Below are 24174 nucleotides of genomic sequence, written 5' to 3' on the forward strand. Positions count from 1 at the left end.
CGGCGCCAGCCACGGCTTGCTCATTGCTTCCTTCACCACCTTATCAATCTCCTCCTCCTCCTCCTGCCCAATTTCCCTTTCAACTTATTTGAATCCATATATTCATATAATAAAACGGTCGCTTTTATTTAAATTCTATTACTCACTTGAGAAGTATTGTTGCATGGTGGTCGTATCGCCGGCGGCCCAATCGGGCAACCCCATGCGTTACCGTGCGCCTGCACCACAGAGACCAACATTACATATTTATCTTATTATAAGATAATTTTGATTCCTAATGCCTAAAAAGATAGATCCTTTACAATTTTTTATAATCATACCGGTGGAAAAGGAGGCTTCCAATGCCAACAGGAGGAAGGTGGCTGCCACGGCAGCGGATAACCGGAGGAGGGCGGTGGCCACATCGCCGGCGGAGGTGGAGTGCCCCACACCGGAAACATTGGAGCCACCGGATATGCCATCACTGGACTCCTTTGCATTTGGCCATGGCGATGATGATGACCATGTATCCATCTCCTGTCGTGATGATGATTGCCCTTTGGAAGAATATTTCTCCTATGCATCCTGAATTTCTGCTCACCATTTCCACGTGTGTGTATATATATATATATCATGTCAGATCGAAAAAAGCAAAACAAAACATTCCGATCGATTCTTTTAGGAATGGCCGGCCACCACCTGGAGATGACTGGCCACATTATGCCGTGTTAACCCTTCCACTTTCATCAACTCGAGAATCCTCGACGGTATGGCCTGATCCACTCCGAGCTGTTCCACCGCCAGAACGAACTTCTTGTGTAGCTCCGGCGTCCAATCCACCTGATGAATCAAGATCCATATACATAAATTCATTCCGATCAGACAAAGACAGGCTAATATTCTTGTCGACAATGGCAGAGAAGAAATGACTTCACCTTCTTCCTGTTAGCTTTGTTCCCAGCCACATTCTTGATCCCAGAAGGCTTATTACTCGGTTTACATCGATCTTTAACGCCGTCTTCTTTCTTATTCTTCCGACGATCAACCCGAGCTTTGTTCCCGCTTCTCGCTTCATCGGTTTCGCCTTCTCCTTCGTCTCTTTCTTCTTTGACAACCGCATGGTTGGCATCTGTAGTTTCGACGGATTTTGACTCCACTTCCCTACTCTCCTTCTCGCTTGAATAATTCACATTCTCCATCGAACAGTTCCCATCGTTTTCCGGGCGATCCTTGTCGTCCAATAGCCGAGAACCTTGTTTCAACTGCGGGGTCGATGGGGCCGGGTCTCTCTCGTCGGCATTGCTATCTTTCCCCCGGGGATCCTCGCCTTCGAGATAAAGCGTCGAGACAACAGACTCTTTCACGGGCTTAAGCGACCCCGAAACCCTACTCCCCCTGTCATTGAACGCCTAAAACCGATACCGATAGAAAACACGATAAAACGTAACGCACCGTCAAAATGTATATAGCAGGGAAAAAAGAGAGAGAAAGGGCAGAAGAAGTTGCGGACTTTATGAAGGACGTGTTGCCAAATGTTGTTTAACTTGTCGTCGGAGAGCGGTTTATGAAGGAACTCAACTGCACCGAGCTGAAAGAGACTCGTTATTTTTCCTCATCGCATGCTCACATTTACGCAACAAAGATTTACATTTACGTATGATGTCGATCGGTCTCTTACCGCAATGCATTTCATCATTGTGGTTAGGCAATGATCCCTAGAAGTCACTGCCAAAGAACAACAGAATTCACGTTATCCGAAGAATGCTCACTAGTTCACTAGACATGATCGTCGGTCGGTCGGTCCGAATTCAGAGACTTACTTATGGTCGGAAGGTCCTTTGCAGCTTCTAAAAACTCGAAACTTTTGTTCTTATCGCTGGTATTCACCTACAAAAAAACATTACCGATATCGCCAAAAACTGATGAGAACCTTTTCTCTGTTCGTTTTTTCGGGTTACGATCGTTCTTTTACCTCGACGATGGCAATGTGGAAGCTCTCGGGTTTCTCGGAAAACGCCGAGAGAGCTTCGTTTTCGTCCGTGAAGGTTGTGACTGCAAAAAAACCAAGTGAACGAGATAAATTTTCAACCTCGATGGCGAGAAAGGCAAAGTTTTGGATCACCAAAAACTAAAACAGGAAAGCTCCAAAATGGTAGAAGAGATCCGATCAGATGTGATCCGTTCCAATTTTTTCGAAACCTTAAAAACTTACAAAACCCCGGAAACTCTCCTACTTCTGATCTGTCTTCATATCCTCAAACTCCCAAATGCAACTGGATTATATAGCTAAGCACTACAATGATTCCATTGTAAAAATGGACAATTTTACATATAAACCAGTGTAAATATCCAAACCCTGAAATCTCTTTTGGTCCAGCGAAAATCATATTCAACCTAAGGACAACATGTTATCTAAATTACGACTGAGAAAAGGAAAATCTATACATACATGTAGATTCACGCGCGCGCGTGCGCGTGGGTAAGTGCACAGAGACATAATATGACATAATATTATACTGTATATACTAATTATTTAACAAAGATCTTCCGCGGAGATCGAGTCGTCATCAGAAATGTAAGAACAGATGTACTTGAACTCCTATGTCCTGACATTATTATTATTATGAACCCTAAAAAAACGAAAACAATTAAACCGAGAAGAAGAAAATACAAGGAGATGAGATCTATTTCTCTCTCACCGATGTAATCCATGGATTGTAGCTTGGATGCGGCATCGGCTTCGGCGTCGAGAAGAAGAACCCTAAGTCCTTTCGGAAAATTTTCCCAGTTTGATAGATCATGTTCCGTACAGACCATTGCTGGTTTCGCATCGTTTTTCCGGCCACCGCCGTCGCCGGAGACTAGTTGATATCACCGGAACAAAGTCGCCGCCGGGATTCTGATCAGTACGTATCAGATCAAGAACTACCAAATGAAACCAAACAAAAAAGAGAAAAAGTGAAAAAAGGACGAGTCTATTATTGATGAGGCAATAATCATTCATGGAGAAAAGCAGGAATCTGTAAACCTTTTATTACAGAGATGGATTCATTTTCCGAATTTTTTCAAAAAATATCTCTTTTTCTCCATCGAAAACAAATCTGGAATTCTCATACAGTAATTATCAAAGAGGAAAATCCCAGCTAAAACCCAAGGCAAAGCTTTTCCCCGAGAAAAGAGGACAAAAAAAAAACCAGAGATCAACCAAAAAAAAAACCCAGAGATGCTTACATACAAATGCATACATACATACATACATACGTACTCACCTATAAAAAAAATGGAGAAAAAAACCAAAACTTTATATGTAAAAAGACAAAGTTTCACATTTCATTGGAGAGAAATGAAGAAATTGGGTAATGGGCATCTCTCATTTTTCTGGGTTTCGTCTCACCCCCGTCAAAGGTCTCGTCCTCGCTCGTGTGCTCGGGTCAAAATTCTAAAACTTTAGATAGAAACAGAGACTTAGAGAGAGAGAGAGAGAGGGAGGGAGAGTAATTAAGTTGGCGACTGTGTAGTTGTCGTCGTCATCGGTTTAAACGCCGCACCAGAAAATCCTCTTTATGTAATTTTAGCTTTCTTTCGGGGCAGATATGATAATAACATATTTTGTTCGTATTTAATTATTGCATGTTTAGCTCAACCCACCTTTTTCCTTTTTTATATAAATAATGATTACGGATATTTGATAAGATGTAAAAAAAAATTCCTACGAACTTTTATTAAATTTGTGGACCTTAGAGGTCGAATATTTCTCCAACCGTGTCCTCGTGGGTAGAGATATATACGTATATATATAATTTACTCAACTTTATTTACAAGATATATTCTCGACTGTTCTTTCCCGATCGAATTCTATTCGGTCTACTGTCGTGTGGCCATCTGCATATATTTCAGATAAAAAAAAAACTACAAATACATTTATTCTTATGTATTTGACTAATAATTTTTATAAAACTTGGTGATTTTATAACTTACGGTTCTATATAATGAAATATTCACGAGTAAATTATATACATATTCGTAGAACTAATCGTTCTCTTCTCGACCAGGCATATGGATGAAATCTTGTTAAAGATAATTTAAATAGATGGTTCGGTCGTTATTGTATTATGTAAACGATACATATACATATATATATATATATATATATATAGTCATTTAGAGTATTCCATAAATTGTTAATTTAGAAAAGATTGTAAATATAAACGATATTCGAGTTATTATAGAAGTGGTGATTCAGAATTCATTCAACATATTTTTTTGTTGTTGTTAATTGTTTTCAACTCAGTATTCCCAACCTTTCGGATGATAACCCATCGTTTTACAAAAAAAAAAAAAGTAATAAAGAGTATTTTTGACTTGTATTAAATGATAATTTTCGCTTGGGATAATAATATTAATAATAACAATAATAATAAGGTAGATGTCATATTTTGGCAAAGTTTCCATCTTTCAAACCGCATGTCCAACTTTATAATGTCATTTACATAGTAATTTTAAAGCGACAATGGATCTTTAACTAAACGTTCACATTATTCTTAAAACTTATTCATTTCTCAGCCGTTATACAGAACAGAACACCCAATTCTTTTAATTAAAATATCTGTTTCTTTAATTTGGTATAACATTCTCCCCTTGTTCAAAGTAATTCAACTTCTTGAAAGATTCGTATATATATATATATATATATTATCAATGATACATTAGGGTCCATATGTGATAGATAAATCTCTATTGAAATCATCTAAACTACACCTTGTCAAGCTAACATAATCATATGGTACGTCAATTATACAGGACCGTCGAATATGGTTAGCAAACAGAGTCCCGCATTCAATTTTTTTTCAGTTTTCTAATTTTTAAATTATTTTTTTTATTTTTCGTTATTTATTTTATTAACAAAAATCAAGTTCAGATACAAATTATACATATACATATATATATATATATAATTCAATATCATTAAATCTTCTATAAAATGAAGGGAAAATGGCAAAAACCCACACAGATTATACTAAATGTGTAAAATTAGTACATCAATTTTTAATTTGACAAAATCCTCCATCCGATTTCAAATTTTCTCAATTTCCAGCATCGATTGTTTTGGAAATTTCCAATTAGCACCGTAAAGGGAATTGACCCTGCCACATCAGCACTGCATGTTGATGTGTCACCACTCATCGAAAAATATGCCACGTAGGATGACACGTTACCTGCCACGTCACCAGTTCGGTTATTGTAATCGGTTCATTTAATTTAACCGGTTAAGTGGAAACCGATTTTTTTTTTAAAAAAAAGAGGAAACCCTAAATCAGAAAAGAGGAAACCCTCTCTCCTCTCCTCTCTGCTTCTCTCTCCTCCTCTGGTGCTGGAAAACTTCTCCTGTGAGACGAGCTCCGGCGTAGCTCTGACGCTTCTCTCTCCGCCGCAGGTGATGGTGGGAATGGCGGAGTATATTGCGGCCGTAGCCGTGAGGGAAGAGGATTCATCTCAGTCGTTGGATCCCGGAGGCTCGCAAGATTGCTGGAAGAATCAGGACCCTGAGTCTGTGGCTAAGTTCTTGGCTTACTGCGACGGCCTGAGCGAAGGGTTCATCGGACGGCTGAACCAGAGGACGAGACATCATCGGTGGGATGATCGGACGGTGGATATGGCTTTTGGGAATAGAACAGCTGAGAGCGCGTGCGACAAGATGGTGTGTCGGATAAATACATGATGATTGATCCTAAGCTGGCGTGGAACATCGTCACATGCTTTGACGACAATGTTTTTTATTCTTTTATTTGATGTTGTGATTTGTTTTTTCGAATTATTGGATGACAAATTGGTCAGAACCACGTATTTTTCGGGTCGAAACAAAAATATATTAACCTAACAATAGTTTTTCGGAGCTGTTCTCACCGGAGGAGTTTTCCAGCAATGGAGGAGGAGAGAGAGCGGAGAGGAGAGGAGAGAGGATGTGATGTCGATTTCTGATTTAGAGTTCGATAAATCCTTTTTTTTAAAAAAAAAATCAGTTTCCACTTAACCGGTTAAATTAAATGAACCGATTTCAATAACCGAATTGGTGACGTGCAACATATTTTTCGAAGAGTGATGACACATCAGCATGCAACGCTGACGTGGCAGGGTCAATTCCCTTTTCGATGGTAATTGGAAATTTTCAAAACAATCGATGCTGGAAATTGGGAAAATTTGAAATTGGGTGGGAGATTTTATCAAATTAAAAATTGATGTACTAATTTTACACATTTGGTATAATCTGTGTGTGTTTTTGCCATTTTCCCTAAAAAAAATAAACTAAAATCGTAAAACTAGTAAAATAACATTTCAATGCAAAAAAAAACGAGAGATTGACGAGTTACTCTGTAGGTAGTGAGTTAGTAGACCGAGAGGTGAATTCTCTATCTTTGTTGCTTGATGATTCCCGAACCTGATTTAGAGTTCGATAAATCCTTTTTTTTAAAAAAAAAATCAGTTTCCACTTAACCGGTTAAATTAAATGAACCGATTTCAATAACCGAATTGGTGACGTGCAACATATTTTTTGAAGAGTGATGACACATCAGCATGCAACGCTGACGTGGCAGGGTCAATTCCCTTTTCGATGGTAATTGGAAATTTTCAAAACAATCGATGCTGGAAATTGGGAAAATTTGAAATCGGGTGGGAGATTTTGTCAAATTAAAAATTGATGTACTAATTTTACACATTTGGTATAATCTGTGTGGGTTTTTGCCATTTTCCCTAAAATGAAATAACCTCACCTCAGTTACACGTACTAGTCTCAATTTAGTTAGACATAAGAGCTAAAATTAGTACGCTTATATGGTATGTTGTATGGTGAACTAATAAGAAAATTTAGCAAAAGTATCTTAAATAACACGTGTTTGAAATTTTATGATATTTAAGCATGTTATAATTGGTATATTTTATATTTTCCAAAAAATTACGAGGTCTAACTTATTGTTTTTTTTTTATGTATAATATGGATCTAACGAGATAATAATACGATAACTATGTATAAAATGATGGCAAACGAAAAACCTTACTTTACGTAATTTAATTTCCCTTCCCCTGTCCGATTCCATGAAGTCAATAATAAAATTAAATAAAAGTCCATATAAATTACGTACCAAACTACCGCATGCTGTCAATTTACTATATTGGAAAATTCAAGTGATTTTGATAGGACTACAATTATTTACGGATTTTGATTTAAAAAACAAACAAACAAAAGCTTAACAGAAACCAGAGAGAATATATATATATATATATATATATATATATATATATATATGCGAACCTACATTTAATTCGATATATATGTATACATATATAGAAATGAACGTACTAAAATCGGACCAATCGGGGTAACATTGTCAGTCTTTAATTGGTCCAACAATCGAAAGAAAACGAAGACACTGATTCGATCCGAAGCTAAACAAAGGTCAGAACAGGACAGCACACGGTTCTTACAGCCCACAGTTTAGCCGATAATATGCTCATTGGTAGTTTTTTTTAATTATTATTTTTTATAAAAAAAATTGCCTGTTCATTTTCAAACATAAACTCCAATATTGACTAAACGTATATTGTATTTTGAGATTTCAGACAAGGGTATGCGTTTCCGGAGTTGGTTCGAAATTTTAGCGGTTCAGTTGGAAAATGGTTTATTCGGTATTCTAAAATTTGTATCAAATTAATACCGTATATTATTCGATTTGGTTTTGATTTCAGTACGGTTCGGTTTAGGTTGTTGTTAACAAAATTTAGATTTTTAAAAAAAAAGTTTTTTAAAAAAATTTAACAGTTCGGTTCGGTTCAGTTCTATAAAAATCATACCGTACGGAAATTTTGGATGACACAGTTTGGAAAAAAATACCGAAACTTTCAGTTCGGTACGATTCGGTTCCGAAAAACCGAACCGAAATATCTACCCCTAATTTCAGATATATGCATATAACCAAAGTTCTATATTTGATTCACACTCGCATCTCGAATTATTCGCGATATCTTAAATTCACGCCCATTTTTTCTAAAAGAAAAAGAGAAAATACAAATAATATAACCGAATAACAAAATAAATCCGAGAGACCATAATCGAGTGATGAAGTTGGTTAAGAAATGTGGGAATGTCATTGTTCTAGATCCCTTGTTCAAGTCGCGGGTTGGGGAAGATAGTGTTACGGACAAAGTTGTGGCCATATGGACTATCTCCAGATCTTATGAAAGATATAGTTGGGTCGAAGGTTAGAAAAACTAGTTAGATAATAAAAAAAATACAAAATAAAAAAACAATAGTGGATGGTGTTTCATGTGAAACAGCCAACACGTTTTGTCCCATCTTGTGTTTTGTAAACAATGTGTGTAAATTATATGGATGGATGAATGGACTTCCATTGAATGAAGTTCTGACTTTGTGCCCAAAAAGCTCTGTTCCCTCTTCTCTTTTGTTTTCGACCACATATTCACTTTGGTTCCATCTCCCTGTTTTTTCTTTCGCATTTTTCAAATTTCGAAAGTCCATATCCGTTTCGTTCGATGGAAAAAAAATTTGAAATATTTTATTTTCCGTCCTAGTTTAGCAATGCTGCATTGATTTCGTATGAGCAGTGGTGGCAGCACTTGAGACCTAGTTTTAAAATAATTAAAACAAAAATCTCATATTAATAATTTACGAATTTGTAAGAAAAAACATCTTAGATAAATATACAAATTTTAACTTTTTCAACAAAAAAAATACGCGATTTTTTCTTAATTAATATATTAAAACTTGAACTTTTAAAAAAATTTCAAGAATCACCACCTCATGGTGATATTCGAGAGTAATTTAAAATTTTAAAATTTAATTTCATAGCAGATTTTAAAAATTAGTTTAAAAAATTGCATTTTTTTATCATTTTTTAAAATTCGAGATTTAATATAAGAGTCCGGAAATGTCCATGTATTTATTTAAAAATTTTAAAGTTCACATCAATATTGAACTTTTTTTATAAGTATATGTATTAATATATGCGATTTCACCATATTCAAACGACTACATTTATTTTTTTCACTTGGCTAACCATCCATAAACACAAACTCGTGAAAAGGATTTTTTTTAATATAATATTTTTTAATTGATAGTTCCAAATCAAATTATATTCATCACGAGTAACCACATTACAGATTGTTTAATTTGGCAAATGTGTTGGTTGGTTTTTTGGTCCCGATTGTCTCCTTTATATATATATTCTTCATTCTTCTCACCTTTTTTTTAGTTCACACCTTTTCTATATTAATAATTTTTAAAACAATTACTAGGGGTAGGAGTGTAAAATGGGAGGGTTCGGGCCGGATTCAATTCGGACTAAATTTTTTCGGATCGGGCCGGTCCGCCCATTTATTTTTCGAGTCTATCATCGATGGCCTGAAGCTCGGTCTTACAGGGCTTCGGACGGATTCGAACCGGACTTCGGATTTTTTTATTAAATAAAAATATTTTGTGTGTGATAATAATAATAATAATAATAATAATAATAATAATAATAATAATAATATAAACATTCAATCGAAACAAAAATAAAATTAAAAAAATTATTCAATTGATCAATTGTCTAACACTATATCCGATAAAAATATATTAAAATAAAGATAAATTTTTTTATCCACATCGACTACAATTTAAAACTTTTAAATTAAAAAAATGACCATATAAACTTTAAAATATACAAATTTATTTAATATTTTTAATATATATAATATATATTCGGTATAAAAAATATACTTGATAAAGACCCATTTCATCCAAGAACGCAAAAAGCACCTTCGTAGCGGTAAAAAGGGCGATGCAGCTGTCTACTACGAGTCCCGTCTTCAGTTTGATCCTTCTCACATTGCCCTGTTCTTGTCTTTTTTACTTGGGCTCTGTAAGGTTTGAGACCTTATTTGGTGAACTTATATACAAAACTAGATTATATCCCCATGCATGATCGTGGGTTAGGTCGGAAGATTATCGGACCGGACTCGATTCGGGTCTGAATTTTTTCGGACCGGACTGATCCGCCTATTTATTTATCGGATCTATATTATTAGGTCCATGTCCTTAATTTTTTCGGACGGACTTGGACCGAGCTTCAGGTTTAATTAACATCCCCAACTGGGGGTGGTATATTTACATTCCATAACTATTTAACTTTGTCTCCTTAATTATTCGTATAGATAGTCAAGCCTAAATAAATAACATTGTTCATATCTAGTAAGTTATCTCAGTCATCATGTATGTATATATGCATATGTGTATATATATATATATATATATATATATATATATATGTAGAGTATCAATTTAGATTGGAATCTCAAAACTCGACTTAATGGGCCTAAATTTTTCAGGTAAAAAAAATTGGATTTTCGAATCGGATTCAAATCGGATTTTGTATCGATCCAAAAGTTCGATATTTTTTTTAAAAAAAATAATGAAAAATAAAAAAAAACAAATTTATAGAGGAATTGATCGGTTCGATTCGGTCTGAATCCGATATTTATAAGAGGGACTTCAGATTTGATTATGTAGACTGAAAAAAATCGGGTCGACCCGAGCTTAAATCCGAAATTCTCGGGCCCCCCATATATATGTATGTGTGTGCGCGCAGAACAAAGGGTGCCCTACGCCCATTTTCTTGGGAAAACAGCCCACTTAAAATTCAACAAGATATTAAGATCCCAACGTGTTTGTGCAGATGTCCACAACAGTCCAAATTATAATTATCACTTGCAGATGAAAAAAAGACATTTCAACCCAATAAATAGGCCCAATATTTATTTATGGGCCTTATGATATGCCCAATTTTAACAACTTGTTTAAGACTTTTCGGCCCAAAAAATAGGCTCAATAATTATTGATGGGCCTTTATTATATGCCCTTTTGTATAATTAAGGCCCAAATGATTATTTCTGTAGAAATTATAATCAGAAAGCAAAATCTTCAGAACAAAAAAGAAAACGAAATTATCAAAGAATAGAACAGCAATGGATTTGGCTATACGGAAACAATTAATTGAGGTTGATTTTACTCGACGCGGGTCCAAGTCCGTTTTGACAATTAAATACAAAATGTCAGATATTACATAAATGTACATATACTATAACTATATTATATATACTATTCGAACCATTTATATAATATTTTCACTCCCATCTCCCTTTGGAATGGAAAGTATCCAATGAATAGGGTAAAGGAGACGCCTGCGAATTAAAGACAAGCATGTTTCATATACAGCAGGATCCTAAAATTGGTCATAGATTCGACTGAGATCCAATGCGCACATGCATCATTAAATAAATATTAGGTTGAAACCTAAACGTTGGCATATATTTCTGAATTTATTAAATGCTACAAAAATATCATAGAAAATTGTCATGGGTCGCAGGTGGTTTTTGACAGTGACAGACCGTTGATTAACCGGTCACTACAGCTCAAACCGGTTTAGCAAACCGGTTTATCATCTAAACATATAAATCCTTATGTAGATGCACTTAGGGACCATTTCGATTATTAACTGAATAATTCGGTTCGGTTCGATTATTTGCTTAATAACCGAATGGTTGAGGAAATTCAATAACTGTTCGAATTCGATTCGGTTCGATTAATAATCGAATAACGTAGTTAACCGAATGATTATTAGAGTTTTTTAATATTTTAATTTTTATCCTAATTATTGTAAGTGTCATTCTTCTTTTACACTTCACTTTTATCCCATGTGTTTCACCGAATTAAATGTAGAATTTAATATTTTTAACTTTTATCAAGTTTTTGTAGATTTTTTTTTGGAGAAATAATCAGATTTACTTGGCTAGATATTTTAAAGTTTGTAGATAATTAATATTTTCTTTTTAAAATATATCATAATCGAATCGAACCGATCCAAAACCGAATCGAATAAACCGATAAAATTTAACCGTTCAGTTATAATTTTATTATACAAAAATCAAACCGAACCGATTAAATCTATACAACTGTTTGGATATAATTTCTTTATAACCGAAACAACCGAACCCGAAATAATCGAACCGAAAAACTGAAGCGAATCCGAAATGGCCACCCTAGATGAACTTACAAAGGCCGCCTAAACCAAAAGCAGAAAAACAAGGATTTGCACTTCCAATAATCGGTTACACTTGCACATAAAATAAACAAATTACTTCGATTATTACCAAAAAAAAATTCTTAAATCTAAAATGATGACCATAATAGAACACGGTTGGATTTTCCGGGTTAACGTAGTTGGATCAAATACATGCTAAATTTTCAGATTATAAAAAAAAACATAACATCCATATATATATATATATATATATGCAAATTATGCAATGGAGATGCGAAAGGGGACATAATTTTTCATAGAAATTAACGAATGATGTATGACATGGCCAGCTCACAACCGCCAGTCTTATGTCCCCACATATCCTATGCCATTCGATTGTCATGAATCATGATCGAGATCCGTACGAGAAGATTATACAAGGGGTTGAAGATGACGTCATTTTGTTATAGCCACGGCACACAAGATTCGTCTCCGTTTGTGTTCGTCTTTCAGTTCATGTCTAGTGGTAATTAATTACAAAGGAGAAAAAAAGGTACTAATAAATAGTGATGTAACAGACGAACAAAATCAGGAAAAATATTTTATTGAAAAAATTAGGAAAAAATAAATAAAAAATCCGGAAAGTAAATAAAAATGAATTGTGAAGAACCTCTTCGCATGTATAAAGCACGTCCTTTCCCACTCCGACTATTCGACTTTTGGAACTTACAGTTCATCGCAGCCTTTTTTTTTACAGAGAGAGGGAGAGACAAGCCACGATCCGCCATAGCTGTAGAGATCCCCACAGGAGGAAAAAGTGAGAGGAGAAAAGGCTTCGTAAGACCCCTAAACCATGCCTTCGGGTGCTAAGAAGAGGAAAGCTGCCAAGAAAAAGAAGGAACAAGCTGCCCATCAAACCACCATCGCCACCAAATCAAACCGCGGTACTTTCGATTAAAAAGTTTCCCCCTTTTTGTTTGGTGAATTTCACAGCACATAGTCCACTAGTTTCTGCTTTCCCCCTTTCCGTTTGCCTGCCTGTATCTCAATTATTCAACCACTCATTCACGCTTTTTTTCTGGTCTGCGGTCGGGTCCTTTTAAGGTTCGAGCATCGCTTGTCTGCTTATCCGCTTCGTTGTGATCTGGGTTTCAGTTGAGTAGTTATATAGAGATTACAGAGTTTGAATTTTGATACTGCGATTCTGTGATCCAAGCAAATGGGTATCTGTTAATTCCTTCGTTCTGCTTCTTTCTATTGGAATTCCAGCTCAAATTTGGGTTGCTTGCCGTCCTTGTTCTGGGGGTTCTTCTCTCTGCTTGCTTGATTCTAGATCTCGGATCCTTGGGATTGTTTGTGTTGCTGGATTCATGATTTATACTGTTCTTGCTATTCCAGTGGATTGAGTTTATTGTGGTTGAAGGTGTATACTCTTTTCTTGTTTAAGGCTAATTCGTTTGATTGGTTTTTAGATTTGATAGGCATTTGTTCATGTCCAGAGATTTGATTCGTTGGCAGATGAAATGACTTGTTTAAACTATACGAGGATACGAGTAGTTTTCGATTTCTCTTGAGGTACTGTAATGATTTGTTGGCTCTCTGTACTGAACATTAGTTGGCTTTGTTGTAAATGGTTAAATAGGAAACGATGATCCGAGAAGCCAAGAAGAGAGGGAGATTGATCATAGCTTCAATTCGCCAGCATCTCAAACTGTGAAAGAAGCTTCTGTGATCAGCGGGGAAGACACAATCAAAATCGAAAAGGAACCGGAACCCGAAGAGAGCATAGAGATAACTGATTCAAGCCCTGAACAGGACAAGAACTCTAGCAGCAGCAGCAGTAGCACCAGCAGCAGAAGCCATAGCGGCTCAGATGATGAATCTCGGGAAACTGAGAAGAGAGATGATACAGAGGTAGATGAAGTAATTTTGAAATCTCTGTCAAAACAAGCCATCTTGGTTGGTGGAAATGCTCCATGTTCAGTTCCTAGTGCTAATACCATTATAGAAGATACTGGTCCAGTGCAAGCAATGGTTGCTGCGCCCAACTCAAGGGAACATATTCAAATGGAGAATATATCAGAGAAAGCTTCTGTAGTCTCAGTTGTTGATACAGTGGTCTCAAATGAGGATGAAGAGAAATCGTTGCCTATTGCAAATGAGAATTCCACCAAAGATGTTTCAGGCGCAATTGACTCTGACGCCAAAGAAGACGCGGGCAAAACATTACCTGTGTCTGACCCTATTCCCGAAACCAATGGTGTTCCTGAAGGCCTCAAAGTACCAGAGGTTTCCATGTCTCATCAGAAAGAAGTATTGTCTCCTTACACTTTATTTTTGTCCAATGCCATTCATATTCTTCTTTCCTGTCAAGCTTAGCTATACCAAAGAATTGCAACTGAACTCTTTTTCCTCTTAGGTTCCGGTGCCATCACCCCTCAGGATCGGGCAAAGAACCTCATGGTTAAGTTGCTGTGGCTTGTTTGATGTGATAACAGGGTCCAGAGTATAAACTGAGGTGAGTGTTGTCATCTAACTTTGGTGCCTTCATCATTGGTTGCTTTCTCTTACACACAGTTACAAGTATCCATTCTATTGGCTTCATCGATACAAATTATGCACAAAGGCTCGCACTTGTTGTCTTCTGCATGTGGGTTTTGTTCTTCGATATTAGTATTTGTTGATGACTTGTTCTTTCTTGTTGTATGTGTGTACCTTTAGTCTAAACAATGACATCTAAAACGGATTCTCTAAATTATGATGGCTATACCTGAATATCAGGGTTTCTTTTCTTCGAACGCAAATTTATACACATCAATAGCTGTCTTGAGTGATGGAACTTGCTCACATTTAGCCGTTGACACCTCGAGAGATCATCAAGAACTATTTCCGTTGAGTTTATCAGTGCTTAATTTTTAGTATTCAGGCAACATGCCGTGAAACACTAAAAAAGAAAGACCTGTCTTCTCCTATGTTGCAGAATCATCCGTTATTGCGGTTTGAGGAGCTTGGATTCTCTCTGTAGGTGGAAATTCAGAGACTTGATAAAGACCCATTTCATCCAAGAACGCAAAAAGCACCTTCGTAGCGGTAAAAAGGGCGATGCAGCTGTCTACTACGAGTCCCGTCTTCAGTTTGATCCTTCTCACATTGCCCTGTTCTTGTCTTTTTTACTTGGGCTCTGTAAGGTTTGAGACCTTATTTGGTGAACTTATATACAAAACTAGATTATATCCCCATGCATGATCGTGGGTTATATCAAATCTTTTTTTATTTATTTTATTTAATGGACTCCTGTTATTTTGTTTTTGTTCTTGCTTGAAACAGAGGCTTCCACAAAACAATTATCCAAGTTTCAATAACTTTGCTCACCTTGAAAAACAGCAGCTTTCTCATCTTCTTTTCCCTCCCAAATATTCTCTGAATCACAGAATCTGCCGTGGAAAGCTGCAGCTTCGGCTCTCTGATCTTCAATTCTGTATTCGTTACACGTCCTTCGCAATCCTCAAAAGCCGAATCCAAAGCAGAAAGCTTGTCTCCGCCAAAAACTTTTGCATCAGAGACAGTGAGAGAAGAAACGATCTGTTCCAGAATCTGGATTGCCTTTGAGAAACATCGATGAAATCCCTTGTCATGAGCTTGTTTCGGGTATAAAACATAAGGACCCTTCTTCTTCATCTTAACCATTAACGTCTTGTGAAGAAGACCTAACTTGTGCAAGACTGAACATTTCACATCATGTGCTCCATGCTTCACTAGCAAGTATCAGAGCTCGTCCGCTTCAAGAAAGCCAATGTCGTCAGGTGCAGAGAACATTGAGTTCACCACGACGTTTGAGAGTCTAACTCCTAGTCGGATTGCCTTTGCCTTGTCCTTGTTCAGATTTTCTCGTCGGTAATTCAGTTCTTTGATCAAATCCATACGTGACTGATAATAACTGATAAAGGAAGAGGGGAACTAAGTGAGATGATCTCTTCCCGCCTTTTCGTTTGTTCTTGGACAAGTTCCTCAAGTGTCTTGCCTTCCATTGAATCTACTGCAGTCTTGTGCTTTATCATCATCTCTCTGGTTCCAATGGGAATTCTTGAATTTCTTCAAGTATGGATGAGAAAATGGATTCAACAGCCACAGAAACCGTGAGAGGGAGAGAGAGAGAGAGAGGGAGGGAGGGAGAAAGAGAAGGGTTCGTGAAGGTTTTTCTTTTTGATGTGATGTGAATCAGATAGAGAGAGTGAGAGAGAGAGAGGGAAAGCGTTCTTGAAGTGCTTTCTGTTGGATGTAGTCCGAAACAGACGGAGAAGCAGACAGAGAGAAGGCGTTCTTGAAACTGTTTCTTTCAGAGAGAGAGAGAAGGAGAAGAAGAAGAAGAAGAAGAAGAAGAAGAAGAAGAGGAAGAAGCTTCTTAAAGATTTTATCTTTGGGATGGGACGTGAATCCATTTCTTGAAGGTTTTTAACGGCAAGAAAGAAGAGCTGAGAGCTAAAAAGCGGGTGACCAAAAAAGGAAAATGCACAGCTTGAGACGTGATCTATACGCTCATTCCTCAGTTCACTTTCTACAAAAAATCACCCACGAGAACAACAGATAGTAAGGACAAACTGAGCAAGAAGACAATAGGCAAGTACATCTCTCTCTCAATACACCCATCCTTTTGTTCATCTTACAGTTTGTTTCAACTCCTGCAAGTGGGGAAGATGTGCAAAATTCCGCGAGAAGATCTCTATAAAGGGCTTTCCCCCTGCTGTATCAGTGTAGTTGAATGACTTTCAAATTGTCTCTTAAGCATTTTTGTTGGTTATTCAGTAATGGATCGAGCTAAGAATGACAAGAATGGCTCAGGATTCATCATGTGTCAACTTTTGTTGAAGCATATTGCACTTGGACAAACGCTCTTTCACTTCATCCCAAGCTGTGGATTTGTAATACTGAGATCAAATGAGAAAAAAGAAGAAGATTGTTCTTATGGTTAAAGGGGCAAGATGCAAGAGATTTACCTGGTAAATTTCGGAAGTCGGGTTCAATTCCACCACCGTTGATGTCCATGTGATTGGGGGTGACGTATTTTCCAATGGTGACAACCACTCCAGATCCATCCCGGAGTTCAAACACCGATTGAATCAAACCCTGAAAGCTCCACCTTCACAAGTTCAATTTGAGAGGAAGAAAAACAACTGCAAACATATAACGTTTATGGCATATTAAGACTTCAATGACCTTTCCATAAGTTCTTTCACCAACGAGGACTGCTTTACAGTTATCATGAAGTGCAGATGCAACCTGGAAGCAACAGGTATCATCAGTTAATTTATGATCCTCGAGTTCAAAAGGAATTAGAAGTTTACGATATTTCAGCTACTAAAGACACTCACAATTTCACTAGCACTAGCTGTTTTGCTATTTACCATTACCTGTGGCACGAGAAGGATTCTATCTCAGTCAGAACACTGTAAACACTGTGGCATTAACTTAAATGCTCACATAATCAATCCACCACATACAATAACAGGAGCAGTAACCAGTGGTTTTGTGTCTGCAACAATAGTGTTCTGCCCCTCCGCGTCTCTTCCAGCTGTATACGTCACCTGTTATGTAATTGAAACATTCGAAGACACATTCAGTTTCATGCACATGAATACTTTTTTATTTATGTTCAGTATCTACCCATGTCACAGTAGAAAAAAAAAACAAATTCATTTTTAAAGTTTGAAAATCATGGATGATTTACCGTATCTCCTTCATCTAGGAAAAGCTTTGCAGTTTCAATTCCAGCCTGAAATAGCCCAGAAGCGCAGCTAAGTTCAATTAAACAACAAAAGCTCTCTCCATTCTTTTATGGTTAAAATGCATAGAGATTCAACCTATAGCTTGCATGTCTTCCGTCCAACAACTCTATTTCATCTAAACGTGCATAAACCCTAGTATACATACATCCATACACACATACTAACAGGAAGCAAAGGACTAGCCACTTAGGTACCAACTTGTACAAGTCCACCAAGGTTATCTCTAAGGTCCATTACAAAATATGAAGAACCCATGTCTTGGAGCCGCTTCATTGCTGCACAGTCCACAAGAGCAAAACTGGAAGCATTAACGGAAGATAACAAATGATAAAACCAGAAGTTGAAAACTTAGAAAGGGTAGCATTACCAATCACCAAATCTTTTCTAGCAAGGGCATTGAACTCTTTTAAGCGGATATACCCAACAGAAGTTTTGCCATTGTCTACTTTTTCCAACCGATAAAAGACTGGGGTCCGTGCATTAACTTGTCTCTGGACTTCTATTGATTGAACAGGTCCACAATCACCATGCATGACCTGCAACGTACACTACGCATGACAGATGTCTGAAGAAGTAACAAGTACAAGGAAAGAAAAAAGCCCCAGTACATCAAACCTCCACCCATCTTGTACTTAGAAAAAAAAAACACATTGCAAGTCCACATCAACATCAACATCAACATCGCCTTAATCCCACGTTTATTTGAGGAGAAATAATAACCTTGAGAACCACATAAGATTTACTAGGGCCTTGCAACAAAGATAATGCTTCAAATGCTGATTTCCCAGCGACATCCACTCCATTGACAGCAAGAAGTTGATCCCCCTGACAAGAAACGGCAGAACACATGAGAGAAAGCATCCAAGAAAACACTGAGCCTAGATGCATTAATAGAGCATCACTAACATTTGCAGGTTTACCTGCCTTACACCAGCAGCGTTAGCAGGGCCATCCAACACGAGACCAAGCACCTTCAGCTTAACATGTCCATCGCCATCAGGAATTTCCCTAAGGTTTATTCCAATACCCGAGAGGTCGTACTTCGACATCCTGGAGAACTTTCACAAGTGACAAAACAAAAAGAAGACTCCATTAGAATTAGACAACATATGTGAAGTATAAAAATCCTCAAGCAATTCGTGGAAGCAAATACTGAACGGGGATACGAGAAAAGACAGAACATGGACCAGAGCTTGGCTAACCTCTTCCGGTGAGAGGAAACGAGTATATGGGTCGCCCAAACCGGCGAGCATTGTTCTTATCACCTCATGAGCCTTTGATCTACTCCGGATCGGACTAGACAATAAATCTTCCTTCTTTTTCTGATAAAAAAGCATCCGAAAGCATTGCTCCTTCATACTCAAGAATATTATCAATTGAATAGAAAACTTCTCAAGAGAATCTTATGCAAGATGAAAATATAACCCATTGATTCCATCTTCATAAAGTTTACAAATTTTATAATTCCAGAAAGTGCTTTCTCATCTGTCTTTGTGCTATATCTACTGCTTTATACACACACATGCATACTCAACTGCATACGTATACGATACCTGCCACGTTTCAGGGGTCCAGCTATGGCGACCGGTATCGAGGAAGGCGTCATTGACGATCTGCCAAGCTTCTTGAACAATGTCCTCATCGGTGACAAACTCCGGCCTGACGTCATCATCTCTCGGCTGCTCTGACTCGGCATCTTCCTCGTCACGGCAGTTTTCCGGAGCAGGCTTGAGGTAGTTCAGGGAAGAATCCGGCGGAGACGGCGGTTTCAGGGAGAGGTATGGATCGATGGCAAAGGAGGAGAGGGGTGAAGAGAAAACCAGAGTGAACGAGAGAGCTCCGGTTAGGGCTCCGATTACTGACTTTTTGGCCCAATTGTTGAACTCCGGGAAGTTCAACGACGGCGGAGGCGTAGGTTCCGACCGAAATCCCGGCGGCGGAGGCGCCGACGAGGCGGATAACGGCGAGGGAAATGGAAGCATGAGCCTCATCTTCGTTTTGCTGCTTGGTTCTGAACTTCTGATTGGACCCAATACACACACGTGGATACACGCGCATCTAAGTGCACGTAGCAAAATATTTTGTACAAATTGACAATAAGCCCTCATATTTATAAACGCATAACATAAAATGTACTAAATTACTAATTTAACTCTAACAGTACCCAACTTAATAAATCCACCCTCCAATAAAACTCTAACAGTTTCGAAATTTTCTCCAGCTTTTACGCCTTACAGACATTTAAAGTTGACATAATTTTCATGTTGAAATTTATAACCACTTTTGTAAATCTTTCACAAAAAAATATATAATGCTTAATTCTATCTTCTTTTTCACCTCTTCTCTTATGGACAAGATAATTCGGTGTCTTAACGAGGCTAACTCAAATTACGTTGATTTGATATTTCGTGTTTTCTTATCTTAGATAAACAACCCAAGACGAGAAGGGCTTTTCTGAAAATATAAAAACTTTTCGACTTTTTTGCACAAGCGATAAAGTTGAGGGTTCGCTTTTTCCGTGCGTTTTTTTTCTTGGAGAACAAAGTTAGGTCCAATGGGCCAGCCACAGGCCCATCACCCAACAACGCCACGCGGCGCGTGCGTGTTTGTCTGCCACGTCGGCCCATTCAAGTGACGTTCTTATCCAATATATATTCCATCATTCATAACCCAACTCAAATGAGCAGATTCTTCACCCTCACGGCGCCACGCGCCATCCCCGCGCGTACATGTCATTCTCTTTGCTACAAAATCCAAAAATTAAAAAAAATCTAAACTTATATTTTCGCATTGAATGAGTTTCCTAATTAATATCTTATCCAAATCCGAGTATTCATCGCCCCTGTTTCAATTAACAAATTCTTAAATTAATAAAGAAATTATTAATAATAACCGTTGATGTGATACCTATTAATATGCAAATATTTGTTACAAATGGGAATATGTTGTTTATGTCAGCGATTTGAAAACACTTATCCGCAATTTATCATTACAAAAGCAGTCCTTTCTCTCTCCAATATTAACATCGTTTCAGAGAGAAACGAAGTAAATTTTGGAAAGTAGTGGTTTTTTCTTTCTTCAAATTTGAATATTTTTTCCCTTTCCCGAAAGAAAAAAAAAGAGAGGGTTTTTTTAGATACTTTCAAGTGCGAGAGAGAGAGAGAGAATCCTTTGTTCGATCTTTTGCGTTAGGAATCGCGGTGGTGGAGCTCGAGAGAATCGTGGAACGTCGAATTTCCAGTCAGATCTGAAGGGGTTTTCAGGCAATCGGGCCGAGGAAGAGAGGAGAGAATGAGCGGCAGCGGCGGCGGCGGAGCCGGGAAGGGCAGTAACGTGAATTTAGGTGTTCCGGCGGCGTCCAGGAAGGTGGTTCGGAGCTTGAAGGAGGTCGTGAACTGCTCCGAAGAAGAGATCTACGCCACGCTCGTCGAGTGCGATATGGACCCCGACGCAGCCGTTAATCGTCTCCTCTCTCAAGGTCCTCTTCCTGTTTCTTCGAAATTTTCTCTCTTTTTGTCTGGTTTCTTTGTTCTGCAGCTGTTTAATTTCAAAGAAAGTGAGAGAGAAGAAGACGAGGTGAGGGAAGCGCGAGCAGGGTTTCTTCTTTGCCTAGATTCCACTGTCGTCCTCTTCAATGGCTTTTGATTTGAATTCGTTTCAAATTTATCGAGAATCTTGCGCAAAGAGAAATCTCTAAACCCTTTTTCTCATATTCCTCGAAATAGCAACGTTTTCTGATTTCGTTGAATCGCCCTCCATCACCTATTTCTGGAAACAAGTTAAACCGAAAAATATTCTCTCTTTGGGCTTTTGCCGGCTTATACGCTTCGTGTAATTCATACTCTCTCCATGGATATGATAGTATAAGTATGATTACAGAATTTCTGATTATTCCATCGATTTCCCAGATTCTTTTCACGAGGTGAAGAGCAAACGAGACAAGAAAAAGGAGGTTTGTGCATTTGTGAATTTCCATGTCTTTGGATCACAAAACATTAACGAGTCTGATAAGCAGTTATAAATGAGTGATTAGCGTGTAGAACTGCAAGCATTATACTTGTCATCATCGCTAATAATATGTTCCTTGCCCTTCTTAATTTGACCTTTGGATCATTCCTTCTCATTTTCCAGACAAAGGACACAACAGAATCCCGATCACGAGGAGCTGGCAGCTTCCTGAACCGTGGAGGTAGGAGCAATGGTGATAATTATGCTGGCCGAGGTGGTGGACAAAAGTTTATCTCAAATGGTAGTGAAATGTATATAAAGCGTTTATGTATTTGGCGAGAGACTTGTCCTCTGCTGGTTGTTTTATAACCTTTTGCGTATCTAAACATATTTTTTTTTTGGATTTGGTTCAGAGTCGGGTAGTGTGCAAGTGCAAGGAAAACCTCCGAACAAAAGGGAAAATGGAACAAATAATCATGTGGCTGGCTCATCTTCTACCTCCAGTGTTATTGGCCGCCAACCTCTATCCAACAGGTTCTTTCTCTCCATCGATTATCCTTTGTCTTTCTTTCTCTTGCCTTTTTTTGTGCTGTCCCATGTCAAATATTGTTTCCAAGTTAGGACAAGGATGTGATTAGAAAAAGTTTACATGCGCTCGATGATTTTTCAGTGCAAAACATCACAACAGAGACTTGTATAATTGCAGCTTTATGAAGATAAAGCTATTCATTTGAGATTTTCCAGTGGTTGTTATTGTGCCATATTTAACCCATGATTTATGCTTCTAACCTTCACCATTAACATTTCTTGCTATCCACTTGCTTTGCAGTGATCCTAAAGGTACTGAAAATACGAGCTTACCAGTGGGCACTTGTGATGCAGTTCGCTCATCCTCTCAGGCATCTTCTGGTCTTCAACCTGTTTGGTTCGCTGTTCCGGGTCAGCGGACTATGGCTGATATTGTGAAGATGGGCAGGCCTCTCCATCAGAATATTGTTACGCCTCGGTCTTCAGATCTTATAACTTCATCCAAAGAGCCTGAAAGCAAAGCTCCCGTCATGGATGAATGGCCCTCAATTGAGAAGCCGGATGCTGCTTATTCTTCCTCGGTCTTTAAAGTACCCATGGTTAGTGATTCCACGGTTAGAGCAGACAACCATTTGAAGTCCCAGTTGGATGAGGACCCTGTAACAGAGAATCTTCCAGTTGAATCTCCTGTTGCAAACCGGGTTCGGCCTTCTTCAGTATCCAGTAGAAACTTTCATGATGATGATTCTAAAGGTTCGTCATTGTATGACCATGATAATGACAATAACAACAACAACAACGAGACGGTTGAGGCATACGAAACACACGGGCAACTTTTTGAGCATAACCGAGGTGAGATATTCCCTCTTTGAGTTTTCCTTGCTCTGCCAGTTTTCCATCTTATGAAAACTTCCATCTGTTTTTTATATCTTTACCAAGTCTTGCTTCTTCTGCTTTCCTCAATTGCAGCTGAAGATGTTGCCACAACTTTTCAGCAACTATCGATAGAGAATGATGACCGGGAAGAATTGTCGAAAGAGGATAGGCCTGGTGTGATAATTCCCAATCACCTCCAAGTGCATACCTCTGATTGCTTGCATTTGATGTTTGGAAGCTTTGGTTCTGAGATGGGGTCTGGCTTACCTAGTGTTTTTCCATCAGTCTCCTTGAACGATAACTTACAGGAAATACCTGAGGGAGTTGATGATTCATCAATTAGACACCCGGACACGAGGTATGCCATCCAAGGTTTTGCCTGATTGCTCTCTAGCTTTTCCCCATCGATAGCAATCTCAATTATCTCAAAACATTTCACAGAGATTCTGAATTCTATGGAGATAATGAAAGGCTCGGGAACTCTGCTGATGGAAACTTGGCTTATCATATTGATTCAAGTGCTAGGAATTACGATTCTGCCACGGACTCCGAGACAGAGCAATTGAAACAAGAAATTGCCGAACCTGCTCATGGAAATGAGTTCCATTATTCATCTGCTACAGATTATGCTTTTGACAATAATCAGCAGTTGAATCCTGCCTTGGCTCCACCAGAGACAGGTCCTCAGATGCAGAATCTCGATGCCTTCCCTGACACGATGGTAATGGCTAATGACTTCTGCTTTTGTTCCTTGACATCCAGACATATAATCTTGTATTTAAACGAACCCTAATACCTGTTCATCTCACGCAAAGGTTGTTAGAATATACTTATCACTTGCAGTTTGCATGAATCTTTGTCCTCTTACAGATTCTCTGCCGTCTTTTTTTTTCGTTTATCCCAGCAGCAAGCGTATACGAATTCCCCTTTGTTGACATCAACCATTCGGGACGTGAGGGAATCGGATCCTCGCTACTCGCCTTTCCCTA

At 38.0% G+C, this 24174-nt stretch overlaps 4 protein-coding genes across 7 annotated transcripts in view; 2 read left to right on the forward strand and 2 right to left on the reverse strand.

Moving 5' to 3' along the window:
- Positions 1 to 3492, reverse strand: part of LOC104813341 (two-component response regulator-like APRR2) — a 6036-nt gene extending 2544 nt beyond the window's left edge. The window contains exons 1-11 of the mRNA XM_019202359.1: positions 3374 to 3492; positions 2679 to 2904; positions 1952 to 2031; positions 1800 to 1866; positions 1658 to 1704; positions 1490 to 1567; positions 915 to 1388; positions 679 to 819; positions 321 to 572; positions 147 to 218; positions 7 to 63 (exon numbers count right to left, since the gene is read on the reverse strand). Coding sequence (XP_019057904.1) covers positions 7 to 63; positions 147 to 218; positions 321 to 572; positions 679 to 819; positions 915 to 1388; positions 1490 to 1567; positions 1658 to 1704; positions 1800 to 1866; positions 1952 to 2031; positions 2679 to 2796 — 1386 coding nt within the window. The 5' untranslated portion in view covers positions 2797 to 2904; positions 3374 to 3492. The remainder of the gene's footprint in view (positions 1 to 6; positions 64 to 146; positions 219 to 320; positions 573 to 678; positions 820 to 914; positions 1389 to 1489; positions 1568 to 1657; positions 1705 to 1799; positions 1867 to 1951; positions 2032 to 2678; positions 2905 to 3373) is intronic.
- Positions 3493 to 12802: 9310 nt separating this feature from the next.
- On the forward strand, positions 12803 to 15360 carry LOC104812838 (suppressor protein SRP40). Of its 2 annotated transcripts, none has more exons than XM_010540209.2 (4): positions 12803 to 12994; positions 13693 to 14363; positions 14470 to 14568; positions 15031 to 15359. In XM_010540209.2, the coding sequence occupies exons 1-3, from the start codon at positions 12904 to 12906 to the stop codon at positions 14560 to 14562; spliced, it is 855 nt and encodes a 284-aa protein (XP_010538511.1). In that variant the 5' UTR covers positions 12803 to 12903; the 3' UTR covers positions 14563 to 14568; positions 15031 to 15359. The 2 variants fall into 2 exon arrangements, with proteins under 2 accessions (XP_010538511.1, XP_010538512.1); XM_010540210.2 differs by lacking the exon at positions 12803 to 12994 and adding an exon at positions 13188 to 13273 and having other exon boundaries at positions 15031 to 15360.
- A 1163-nt stretch (positions 15361 to 16523) lies between these two features.
- Positions 16524 to 19875, reverse strand: LOC104812839 (carboxyl-terminal-processing peptidase 1, chloroplastic). 3 transcript variants are annotated; one of them, XM_010540211.1, is made up of 12 exons: positions 19387 to 19874; positions 19036 to 19155; positions 18754 to 18891; positions 18554 to 18658; positions 18201 to 18369; positions 18032 to 18108; positions 17776 to 17820; positions 17549 to 17632; positions 17420 to 17458; positions 17265 to 17327; positions 17045 to 17174; positions 16524 to 16959 (listed from the first exon to the last, which is right to left on the reverse strand). In XM_010540211.1, the coding sequence occupies exons 1-12, from the start codon at positions 19822 to 19824 to the stop codon at positions 16886 to 16888; spliced, it is 1482 nt and encodes a 493-aa protein (XP_010538513.1). In that variant the 5' UTR covers positions 19825 to 19874; the 3' UTR covers positions 16524 to 16885. The 3 variants fall into 3 exon arrangements, 2 of the variants coding, with proteins under 2 accessions (XP_010538513.1, XP_010538514.1); XM_010540212.1 differs by having other exon boundaries at positions 16866 to 16975; positions 19387 to 19875; XR_771635.1 differs by lacking the exons at positions 16524 to 16959; positions 17420 to 17458 and having other exon boundaries at positions 17145 to 17174; positions 17459 to 17632; positions 19387 to 19875.
- A 970-nt stretch (positions 19876 to 20845) lies between these two features.
- LOC104813342 overlaps positions 20846 to 24174 on the forward strand; it is a 4596-nt gene continuing 1267 nt past the window's right edge. The window contains exons 1-8 of the mRNA XM_010540902.2: positions 20846 to 21311; positions 21742 to 21785; positions 21965 to 22082; positions 22195 to 22315; positions 22611 to 23161; positions 23279 to 23543; positions 23627 to 23906; positions 24090 to 24173. Coding sequence (XP_010539204.1) covers positions 21125 to 21311; positions 21742 to 21785; positions 21965 to 22082; positions 22195 to 22315; positions 22611 to 23161; positions 23279 to 23543; positions 23627 to 23906; positions 24090 to 24173 — 1650 coding nt within the window. The 5' untranslated portion in view covers positions 20846 to 21124. The remainder of the gene's footprint in view (positions 21312 to 21741; positions 21786 to 21964; positions 22083 to 22194; positions 22316 to 22610; positions 23162 to 23278; positions 23544 to 23626; positions 23907 to 24089; position 24174) is intronic.

Source organism: Tarenaya hassleriana, unplaced genomic scaffold (assembly GCF_000463585.1).
Source record: "Tarenaya hassleriana unplaced genomic scaffold, ASM46358v1 Cleome2, whole genome shotgun sequence".
Classification (NCBI taxonomy): Eukaryota; Viridiplantae; Streptophyta; class Magnoliopsida; order Brassicales; family Cleomaceae; genus Tarenaya; species Tarenaya hassleriana.

What these genes read in the sequence shown, in the direction of transcription:
- LOC104812839 (XM_010540211.1), bottom strand. Translation starts at nt 19,824, where the DNA reads ATGAGGCTCATGCTTCCATTTCCCTCGCCGTTATCCGCCTCGTCGGCG. An exon ending in ACGCTGCTGGTGTAAGGCAG is followed by an intron (nt 18,659 to 18,753) that starts GTAAACCTGCAA and finishes GTTTCTTGTCAG; the next exon opens with GGGGATCAACTTCTTGCTGT. An exon ending in CAGCTAGTGCTAGTGAAATT is followed by an intron (nt 17,328 to 17,419) that starts GTGAGTGTCTTT and finishes TGTTGCTTCCAG; the next exon opens with GTTGCATCTGCACTTCATGA.
- LOC104812838 (XM_010540209.2), top strand. Translation starts at nt 12,904, where the DNA reads ATGCCTTCGGGTGCTAAGAAGAGGAAAGCTGCCAAGAAAAAGAAGGAA. An exon ending in CGCCACCAAATCAAACCGCG is followed by an intron (nt 12,995 to 13,692) that starts GTACTTTCGATT and finishes ATGGTTAAATAG; the next exon opens with GAAACGATGATCCGAGAAGC. An exon ending in CCATGTCTCATCAGAAAGAA is followed by an intron (nt 14,364 to 14,469) that starts GTATTGTCTCCT and finishes TTTTCCTCTTAG; the next exon opens with GTTCCGGTGCCATCACCCCT.